The sequence below is a fragment of the Panthera leo genome, chromosome D4 (genome assembly GCF_018350215.1).
Source record: "Panthera leo isolate Ple1 chromosome D4, P.leo_Ple1_pat1.1, whole genome shotgun sequence".
NCBI classification, from domain to species: domain Eukaryota; kingdom Metazoa; phylum Chordata; class Mammalia; order Carnivora; family Felidae; genus Panthera; species Panthera leo.
In genome coordinates this window covers 81,376,418-81,387,967 of record NC_056691.1, presented here as the reverse complement: position 1 = coordinate 81,387,967, position 11,550 = coordinate 81,376,418, and the positions used below count along the sequence as shown (strand labels likewise).

General features: G+C 38.5%; 1 protein-coding gene across 1 annotated transcript; it reads right to left on the bottom strand.

Moving 5' to 3' along the window:
* Positions 1-8,431: 8,431 nt before the first annotated feature.
* Positions 8,432-9,373, bottom strand: LOC122204593 (olfactory receptor 50-like). The gene has a single exon (XM_042912109.1). It carries the CDS (start codon positions 9,371-9,373, stop codon positions 8,432-8,434), a length of 942 nt encoding a protein of 313 aa, XP_042768043.1.
* Between the last annotated feature and the right edge of the window lie 2,177 nt (positions 9,374-11,550).

Sequence of the window (11,550 nt, the reverse complement as noted above, 5' to 3'; positions counted from 1 at the left end):
CATTGGTCTCTGTGTCTGTTTTTGTGCCAATACCATGCTGTCTTGATGATTACAGCTTTGTAGTAGAGGCTAAAGTCTGGGATTGTGATGCCTCCCTCTTTGGTCTTCTCTTCAAAATTACTTTGGCTATTCAGGGCCTTTTGTAGTTCCATACAAATTTTAGGATTGCTTGTTCTAGCTTAGAGAAGAATGCTGGTGCAATTTTGATTGGGATTGCACTGAATGTGTAGATAGCTTTGGGTAGTATTGATATTTTAACAATATTTATTCTTCCAATCCATGAGCAGAGAATGTTTTTCCATTTCTTTATATCTTCTTCAATTTCCCTCAAAAGCTTTATATAGTTTTCAGCATACAGATCTTTTTTATCTTTGGTTAGGTTTATTCCAGGGATTTTGTGATTCTTGGTGCAATTGTGAATGGGATCAGTTTCTTTATTTGTCTTTCTGTTGCTTTATTATTAGTGTATAAGAATGCAACGGATTTCTGTACATTGATTTTGTATCCTGCAACTTTGCTGAATTCATGTATCAGTTAGCAGACTTTTGGTAGAGGTTATTGGGTTTTCCATGTATAGTATCATGTCATCTGCAAAAAGTGAAACTTGACTTCATTGCCAATTTTAATGCCCTTGATTTCCTTTTGTTGTCTGATTGCTGATGCTAGAACTTCCAACACTATATTAAACAACAGCGGTGAGAGTGGACATCCCTGTCGTGTTCCTGATCTCAGGGAGGAAGCTCTGTTTTTCCCCATTGAGGATGATATTAGCTGTGGGCTTTTCATAAATGGCTTTTATGATGTTTAAGTATGTTCCTTCTATCCCAACTGTCTCAAAGGTTTTTATTAAGAAAGGATGCTGAATTTTGTCAAATGCTTTTTCTGCATCGATTGACAGGATCATATGGTTTTTATCTTTTATTTTATTAATGCGATGTATCGCATTGATTGATTTGCGAGAGTTGAACCAGCCCTGCAGCCCAGGAATGAATCCCACTTGATCATGGTGGATAATTCTTTTAATATGCTGTTGAATTCGATCTGCTAGTATCTTATTGAGAATTTTTGCATCCATATTCATCAGGGATATTGGCCTGTAGTTCTCTTTTTTGCTGGGTCTCTGGTTTCAGAATCAAAGGAATGCTGGCTTCATAGAATGAGTGTGTAAGTTTTCCTTCCCTTTCTATTTTTTGGAACAGCTTGAGAAGGATAAGTATTATCTCTGCTTTAAATGTCTGGTAGAATTCCCCTGGGAAGCCATCTGGTCCCGGACTCTTATTTGTTGGGAGATTTTTGATAACCGATTCAATTTCTTTGCTGGTTATGGGTCTGTTTAAGTTTTCTATTTCTTCCTGTTTGAGTTTTGGGAGTGGGTGGGTGCTTAGGAATTTGTCCATTTCTTCCAGGTTGTCCAGTTTGTTGGTATATAATTGTTCATAGTATTCCCTGATAATTGCTTGTATTTCTGAGGGATTGGTTGTCATAATTCCATTTTCATTCATGATTTTATCTATTTAGGTCATCTCCCTTTTCTTTTTGAGAAGCCTGGCTAGAGGCTTATCAATTTTGTTTATTTTTCAAAAAACCACCTCTTGGCTTCATTGATCTGCTCTCTAGTTTTTTTAGATTCTATATTGTTTATTTCAGCTCTCATCTTTATTGTTTTTATTCTGCTGCTGGGTTTGGGGTGTCTTTGCTGTTCTGCTTCTATTTCCTTTAGGTGTGCTGTCAGATTTTGTATTTGGGATTTTTCCTGTTTCTTGAGATAGGCCTGGATTGCAATGTATTTTCCTCTCAGGACTGCCTTCGCTGCCTCCCAAAGCATTTGGATTGTTGTATTTTCATCCTCATTTGTTTCCGTATATTTTTTAATTTCTTCTCTAATTGCCTGGTTGACCCATTCATTCTTTAGTAGGGTGTTCTTTAACCTCCATGCTTTTGGAGGTTTTCCAGACTTTTCCTGTGGTTGATTTCAAGCTTCATAGCATTGTGGTCTGAAAGTATGCATGGTATGATCTCAATTCTTGTGTACTTATGAGGGGCTGTTTGTGACCCAGTATGTGATCTATCTTGGAGAATGTTCCATGTGCACTCGAGAAGAAAGTATATTCTGTTGCTTTGGGAAGCAGAGTTCTAAATATATCTGTCAAGTCCATCTGATCCAATGTATCATTCAGGGCCCTTGTTTCTTTATTGACCCTGCGTCTAGATGATCTATCCATTGTTGTAAGTGGGGTATTAAAGTCCCCTGCAATTACCACATTCTTATCAATAAGGTTGCTTATGTTTGTGATTGATTGTTTTATATATTTGGGGGCTCCCGTATTCGGCGCATAGACATTTATAATTGTTAGCTCTTCCTGATGGATAGACCCTGCAATTATTATATAATGCCCTTCTTCATCTCTTGTTACAGCCTTTAATTGAAAGTCTAGTTTGTCTGATATAAGTATGGCTACTCCAGCTTTCTTTTGACTTCCAGTAGCATGATAGATAGTTCTCCATCCCCTTACTTTCAATCTGAAGGTGTCCTCAGGTCTAAAATGAGTCTCTTGTAGACAGCAAATAGATGGGTCTTGTTTTTTTATCCATTCTGATACCCTATGTCTTTTGGTTGGCGCATTTAATCCATTTACATTCAGTGTTATTATAGAAAGATATGGGTTTAGAGTCATTGTGATGTCTGTAGGTTTCATGCTTGTAGTGATGTCTCTGGTACTTTGTGGTCCTTGCAACATTTCACTCACAGAATCCCCCTTAGGATCTCTTGTAGGGCTGGTTTAGTGGTGATGAATTCCTTCAGTTTTTGTTTGTTTTGGAAAACCTTTATCTCTCCTTCTATTCTGAATGACAGACTTGCTGGATAAAGGATTCTCGGCTGCATATTTTTTCTGTTTATCACATTGAAGATTTCCTGCCACTCCTTTCTGGCCTGCCAAGTTTCAGTAGATAGGTCTGCCACTCATCTTATCGGTCTCCCTTTATATGTTAGAGCATGTTTATCCCTAGCTGCTTTCAGAATTTTCTCTTTATCCTTGTATTTTTCCAGTTTCACTATGATATGTTGTGCAGAAGATCGATTCAAGTTACGTCTGAAGGGAGTTCTCTGTGCCTCTTGGATTTCAATGCCTTTTTCCTTCCCCAGATCAGGGAAGTTCTCAGCTATGATTTGTTCAAGTACACCTTCAGCCCCCTTCTCTCTCTCTTCCTCTTCTGGAATTCCTATTATACAGATATTGCTCCGTTTCATTTCATCACTTAGTTCTCTAATTCTCCCCTCATACTCCTGGACTTTTTTTTATCTCTCTTTTTCTCAGCTTCCTCTTTTTCCATAATTTTATCTTCTAATTCACCTCTTCTCTCCTCTGCCTCTTCAATCTGAGCTGTGGTCACCTGTATTTTATTTCGTGCCTCATTTATTGCATTTTTAGCTCCTCATGACTATTTCTTAGTCCCTTGATCTCTATAGCAATAGATTCTCTGCTGTCCTCTATACTGTTTTCAAGCCCAGCGATTAATTTCATGACTATTATTCTAAATTCTTGTTCTGTTATATTGCTTAAATTGTTTTTGATCAATTCATTAGCTGTTGCTACTTCCTGGAGTTTCTTTTGAGGACAATTCTTCCATTTCATTATTTTGGATAGTTCCTGGCATCGCGTGGAACTGCAGAGCACTTCCCCTGTGCTGTCTGGAGTAACTTGTGTTGGTGGGCAGGGCCGCAGTCAGACCTGATGTCTGCCCCCAGCCCACCGCTGGGGCCACAGTCAGAGTGGTGTGTACCTTATCTTCCCCTCTCCCAGGGGCAGGACTCACTGTGGAGTGGTGTGGCCCCTGTCTGGGCTACTTGCACACTACCAGGCTTCTGGGGCTGCTTTGATGGGATCTGGCATATTAGCCAGGGTGGATCTGCAAGGTGCACAGGGGTGGGAGTGGCAGGCTTAGCTTGCTCTGCCATAGGTGGCCCCCTGCAGGAGGGGCCGTGCAGCACCAGGAGGTAAGCAGACCCGTCAGAGGGATGGATCCACAGAAGCACAGCGTTGGGAGTTTGCGCTGTGCGAGCAAGTTCGGTGATGGGAACTGGTTCCCTTTGGGATTTTGGCTGGTGGATGGGCAAGGGAGATGGTGTTTGCCAGTGCCTTTCTTCCCTGCCGAACTGAGGTCTGTCTTCAGGGGCTCAACAACTCTCCCTCCCGGTGTCCTCTCACCCTCCCGCTCTCCGAGCAGAGCTCTTGACTTATAACATTCCAGATGTTAAGTCCCGCTGGCTGTCAGAACTCACACAGTCTGGCCCCTCTGCTTTTGCAAGCCAGACTCAGGAGCTCTGCCTTGCCGGGTGGGCTGGCTGCCCCTTCACTGTCCCGCCTCCCTCCCACCAGTCTGTGTAGCACACATCGCCTCTATGCCCTTCCTGCCCTCTTCCGGGGCCCTCTTGTTTACGCTTGGCTCCAGAGAGTCCATTCTGCTAGTCTTCTGGCGGTTTTCTGGGTTATTTAGGCAGATGTGGGTAGAATCTAAGTGATCATCAGGACGCGGTGAGCCCAGCGTCCTCCTACACCGCCATCTTCCTATTTAAAGTTGTTATGATCTGTCAAGTTTTAAAATTTTATATAAAAATGTAACACATTGTCAAGTATGTGACACTTTAATAAATAAAAAAGTTCTTTTTTTTTTTTTCCTTTTTAAAAATCCCCTCAAGGAGCACCTGGGTGGCTCAGTTGGTTAAGCGTCCAACTTTGGCTCAGGTCATGATCTCAAGGCTTGTGAGTTCGAGCCCCGTCAGGCTCTGTGCTGACAGCTCAGAGCCTGGAGCCTCTCAGATTCTGTCTTTCTCTCTCTTTCTGCCCCTCCCCTTCTCACACTCTGTTGCTCTCTGTCTCTCAAAAGTAAATAAACATTAAAACAATTTTTTAATCCCCTTGCTCTATGCATTTACCTTTGTCTGCATTAAGCCCTGATCCCTGGCAATGACTGATCTTTTGTTGGATCTATAGTTTGCCTTCTCCAAAATATCATTAGTTGGAATCATGTAGTATGTAGCCTTTTCACAATAGTTTCTTTTCTTTTCTTTTTTTTTTTTTTGACGTTTATTCATTTTTTGAGAGACAAAGACAGAGCGTGAGTGGGGGAGGGGTGGAGAGAGAAGGAGACACAGAATCCAAAGCAGGCTCCAGGCTCTGAACTGACAGCACAGAGCCCAATGTGGGGCTCGAACTCACAAACTGTGAAATCATGACCTGAACTGATGTCAGATGTTTAACCGACTGAGCCACCCAGGCGCCTCCACACTGGTTTCTTGGTACAACTACTTTATAGAAGAGTTTAGCAGTAATAGTTGCATAGAATAATGCCTACGAATCCATTAATTCTTCTGAGTATATAATTTACAGAATCTCTTGCATATATGCACTAGATGATGAACAAGAATGCTTGCAGCACCATTGCTCATCATAGCAAAATGCTGAAAACAAACATAATAGCCATAAAAAATAGAAAAGACAAGTGTGTGATAGTCTCATAGTGGGATGTAATACAATACGACAGAGTTCTCATCACAAGGATCATTCCAGACAACAAAGGTGAAACCTGGAAGAATAAATATATTATTATTTAATTTATATGCAGCTCTAGAGCAGGCTAAATTGAAGGAACAATATAGATGTGCTAAAACTTTATTATTTTTGTTTTCAAATTTTTATTTAAATTCTGGTTAGTTAACATACAGTGCAATATTGGTTTTGTGAGTAGAATTCAGTGATTCATCACTTACATACAATACCCAGTGCTCATCATAACAAGTGCCCTCCTTAATACCCATCACCCGTCTAGCTCTTTCTCCACCCACCTCCCTCCATTAACCCTCAGTTGGTTCTCTGTCTTGAAGAGTCTCTTATGGTTTGTTTCCCTCTCCCCCCCCCCCATATGTTCATCTGCTTTATTAAATTCCACATATAAGAGAAATTATATGGCATTTGTCTTTCTCTGATGGACTTATTTCACTTAACATAGTACTCTCTAGCTCCAACCACATCATTGCAAATGCCAAGATTTCATTCTTTTTGTCAGCTGAGTAATATTCCTTTGCACATATATACCACATCTCCTTTATCTATTCATCAGTCAATGGACATTTGGGCTGTCTCCATAGCATAGCTATTGTTGATAATGCTGCTATAAACTATCAGTGTGCATGTACCCCTTTGAATCTGTATTTTTGTATCCTTTGAGTAAATACCTAGTAGTGCATTTCCTTGATCATAGGGTATTCTATTTTTTAACTTTTTGAGGAACCCCATTCTCTTCTCTAGAGTGGCTGCACCAGTTTGCATTCCCACCAACAGTGCAAGAGAGTTCCCCTGTCTCCACATCCTTGCCAACACCTGGTGTTTCTTGTATTGTTAATTTTAGCCATTCTGACAAGTGTGAGGTAGTATCTCATCATAGTTTAGATTTGTACTTCTCTGATGATGAGTGATGTTGAGCATCTTTTCATGCATCTGTGAGCCATCTGGATGTCTTCTTTATTTTTTTAAATTTATTTATTTAAATTCAAATTAGTTAACATACAGTGGATGTCTTCTTTAAATAAAAGTAGGAAATATTGAAATATTAAAAATATGGGATACTTCCTTTTTTCCTGGAAGTTAAAAATTATGTTTTTTTCCAAAATGAAAAGAATATTTTTCCAGTTATAAAACTAATACATGCCATCAAAAATTAAAACAACACTGAAAAATATAAAGAAGAAAATAATAATCATCCATGGTCCTAATACTACAACAAAACACTATGAACATTAAGACATAGTTCTATGCATATACATATGTATACATACTTAATGGGTATTATGTAAAAAGTATTAGGCACTTTAAACAGGACAGGAAGATACAGTTGCAGATGAGACAAGGGACTTCAACAAATTGTTAGTTTTCTACCACCTAAGCCTAGAGATTGTTACATGAATGTTTCTTTTCATATTCTTTAAGGTGTGATTATATGTATATATAGACACATACCCACATATTCACACATACAACATACCATGTTTATGTACATACATATTCAAACTATATATATATATATATATATATATATATATATATATATATATATACATAATCATATATGCTTTTTTGTATGCTATTTCAACATTTTTTAAAGTTGAAATAAAATTTACAGTAAAATGGGTAAAAATGTTACTCAAGTTTGAAAAATATTCAAATGATTTAAGAACTCAGGATGGACCTCACACATAGAGCATTTTAAGTATCACTTCTACTAAACATTGCTAGTTGAGTGGCACTGGGCTACTTACTAAGCCTGTCTTAATATGAATTCCCTCTTTTATACCAATTACCAGGATTAAATGAAATACTAAATATGGAAGTATTTGCCACAGTTATCAGTTTGTAGCAATGAAATTAGTTATATCTGCCTTGAGCAGAGGTAGTTTCTCAAGGACTGAAAGCAACATCAACATTTCAGATGGAAACATAGGACATTATATTTATGTACATGGCACAAGGGTGTGCTTTTTAAAAAATTCAGATATGTTTGGATGCAGTACTGTCTAAGTTCACTTTATGTCTAGGTTTTTGATATTCCTCCTAGGAATTCTTAGTCCCATATCTTGGAAGGCTGAACTCTCTTACACTGGACTGGTTGTCATAGTCACGTGGTCACTTGGAAAGCCACTTCAAAATCTCTACTCTCACTAGCACATTTCACTCCTAATTGGCCATCCCAAGACACAGACAGCTCCCATCAAGTTTGAATTCACCATCGGGGGCCTGTACCAGACCTTTCTAGACTTTTTTTTTTTTTTTTTTTGCCTTTTACAAAAAAACAGTTCATTTCAATTTGTGACTAGATCCACTCAACTTAAGGAAAAAAAACCGGTGGTGTATTATGTTACCATCACTCTATAGGCATAACTGAAAACCAAAATTTGGACAACTGATAAGAAATTGGTAACAAAACTAAAACTCAATTTCTAATTAATGTCATTCATAATGAATTTCAAAGGTATTACAAAATTAAATCCAAAAACAAAATCATGAAATTGCCAGAAGGAATAATTTTGTTATCTTGAGAAGGGAAAAGCTTTGCTATATAAAGTTTGTAAATTATTTTTAAAAATAAAAAGTAAAAAGAATGAAAGCTACGACTGCATAAACATTTAAAATGAGTGTAGATCAGGGGATACCATATGAAAAAGAAGAAAGAAAACATTTAAGAAAAGATGGTCGTGTAGATATGTTTTTTTCTATGACTCTGAAATGAACAAAGAAACTAAACAGAGAAGAAAACTAAGTCAAAGCTGAAAAAGAGGCTGAAGAAAGTGCCACATCAAGATTCACTAAAAAGCAACTATTCAAAGAAAGGATATTCACATTGCATGCTTATATTCAATTAGTAGGAAAAACAGTGCTCAACATGGTGAAAATAGTCCTTTATTGAGTAGATGTCCTAGCGCTCCTTTCATATCTCGATTTCTCAGACTGTAGATAAAGGGATTTAGCATGGGAGTGACCAGAGTGTACAATACAGCCACAATGACATCCTTGTCATTGGAGTTATCGGATGAGGGAAAGAAGTACAGTCCAATAATTGCTCCATAGTACAGAGACACCACAGAAAGGTGAGAACCGCATGTGGACAGAGCTTTACAGATTCCCTTGGTCAAGGGGACCTTCAGGATAGTGGCTCCAATGTGGCCATAAGAGACCAGGATGCATATTAATGGCAGGGTAATGACCACCACTCCTACAGTGAAGATAACCAGCTCATTGACTGTGGTATCTGAGCTGGAGAGCTTAAGTAAGGCAGAGAGGTCACAGAAGAAGTGGGGGAGAGCATTGTCTCCACGGAAAGAGAGATGAGTCAGGAGGAGGGTGTGCAAAAGGGCACTAGCACAGGAGAGGAGCCAGGACACAATTACTAGCAGGAAACACAAGTTCTGACTCATGATGGTGGTGTAGTGGAGGGGGTGACAGATGGCCACGTACCTGTCATATGCCATTGATGTGAGAAGGAAGCTGTCAAGATCCCCCCAAAATAAGAAGAAATACAGCTGGGAAATGCATCCAGCATATGAGATGGATTGACTCTGTGTTTGCATGTTCATGAGCATCTTTGGAGCTGTGACTGATGAGAAAGAGATGTCAGTGAAGGCCAAGTGGCTGAGGAAGAAATACATGGGGGTGTGGAGGCGAGAGTCCAGCCTGACAAGCAGCATGATGAGCAGGTTCCCCAGCACTGTGGTCAGGTACATGGCCAGGAAAAGAGTGTAGTATATGCCTTGCTTCTCTGTCCACATGGGGAGCCCCAGGAGGAGGAACTCAGACACACTGCTCTGATTATCCTTCTTCATGCTCTCCTTCTCTTTTGCTGGAGATAGGTGGAGCCGGGGGGGGGGGGGGCGGGGTGGAGATGGGTATGTGAAAGAATGAGAAATCATTGTGACTATCACATTATGGAAACATGGTTTTGAATTAGTCAGTACATGAATTTTAACCTCAATAACTCACACTGTTTGCCCCATTAATGGGCTAGTGATGGTCTGACATCGGATATTATGTGTCCACCTAGAAACCAACAGTCTCTTTTGGAGAATCCTTCAAACATCAGAATGATGGTCAAACCATGTTAGATTCTAACTTGAGGATTCCAGGAGTTCATGATAGAAATCTGAGATTAGGAAATTAGGGTGCAAGGCTAAATCAGTAAGCTTTGAGAAATCCTAGTGGAGGGTCTCCATTTGGTCTTTTGGCATTTCTTAACCTTCCCCATGCCTCTCACATGTGATTTGGCTAATACTTTATTTCCATGGATTGGATCAAGATAAGGCAACTCAGTGGTCTGCCCTGGATCTCCCAGAAATCAAGATCTGGAGGCTTGGTGGAAACATATGTGCAACTAGTCAAGGCAAGGGATTTAAGGACAAGAATTTTTGTCAATAACATAGATCTAATGACATACTTGTAATATAGCCATCAGTCTGTTCTTTAAGAAAATTCCTTCCTACCCCTCAACATTTTCTGTCTACCATCACTCTTGCTAAAGAAATTTTCATGGAATGTGGAGGAAAAGAGTCCATTTCTCTTCCAAATTCTCACCTTATTCCTTGAGTTCTAACCAGATAATTCTTATTCCAGTTCTCAGAATGCCAGAAAATACTTCAGCTTTTCCATTCATATCCTGGATCTGCCAAAGAATAACCTTTTTGTAAGTGTTTCTCCAGCATAGTTTACCAAATAATCCCTCCTTTTTCACAGTTCCTAACCTAGGTTTTATGCCAGTGATTCATAGCCAATTTTTTCAGTCATATTCTAACACTTCTTTATATATATATATATATATATATATATATATATATATATATATATATATAAAATGAAATAGATTTTTAATATGAAATATATTTTGGTAATACTATCATTTACCTCTTTATTCATTAGGTCAGTTAGTCTTAGACCTGCCCATGTGAATGTTCACAAAGTGATAGGGAAAGAGAACATGATGGTCTGTCTACTAAAATAATATATTTCACACACTATATAAAGACTTATTCAGTCTAAAGGTCTTTTTCTCTGAGAGTGTGTCTCACTATAGGACCCATATTCATCTTGGGGCTTAACTAAAGTTTACATTATGTACCAATACACCCAATGTGACTGAAATTATTTCTATAATTTCTACATTCTTCAGGCTACTCCATTAAAAATCCTGTTAATTTAATATTGTTACCAGAGATGAATCACACCTTCAGTGTTGCTAGTCATTACCATGTTAATAATAACCAATTTATCACAATGAAAAGTGCTCTGTAGCTGTCTGATGGACATTTAGGTTGGTTCTAATATTTTTCTGTTTCCAGCAATGTTTCATTAATAATATTACTCATATGCAATTTTGCACATTAGCATACATATCTGTAGCAGAAATTCACAGAATGGAATTGAAGGACATATATATTCACAATTTTGATACATACTATCAGAGTACAAGAAACTTAGGTGGTGGTGAGGAAGCCTGTTTTTATGGGTTCTTTAAAAGGATCCCTGAATTATAAGAGCCTGTCATGTAAAGATTACAAAAATGGACACTGTAGTTAAGTGTTTGAAGAGGACAGGACTATGATATTTGAAGAACAGAAAATTCAGGAGCATGGTCAGCATGGAAAAGTTATGGGATTGGAGAATTATCTAGCAGCTAGATTATAAAAATCATTTTCTGAATAATGGAAAGTTTTTTTTGTATCCTCAGAGCAAAAGAACACCTATGGAAAGGTTTAAGTAAAGGAGAGAAAGAAAAATTTTAAATAGTATATTGGCTACTGCATACAAAAAAGATTATAGCAAGGCAAGAGTGTCAGCAGGAATCTGACAGGAGGCTATTTGTATAGTTCAGGTACAAAATAACACCTGCCTACTCCTAAACCATGGAAGAAGAGATGAAGATAATTACAGATGTGGGATAAAATTTGGAGGAAAAACCAATAATACTTACTGGGGAAATGAAATATGAGCAAGAGGAGATATGTAATTC

Excerpts from the sequence above, each read along its gene's own strand:
- LOC122204593 (XM_042912109.1), bottom strand. The coding sequence starts at position 9,373 with ATGAAGAAGGATAATCAGAGCAGTGTGTCTGAGTTCCTCCTCCTGGGG.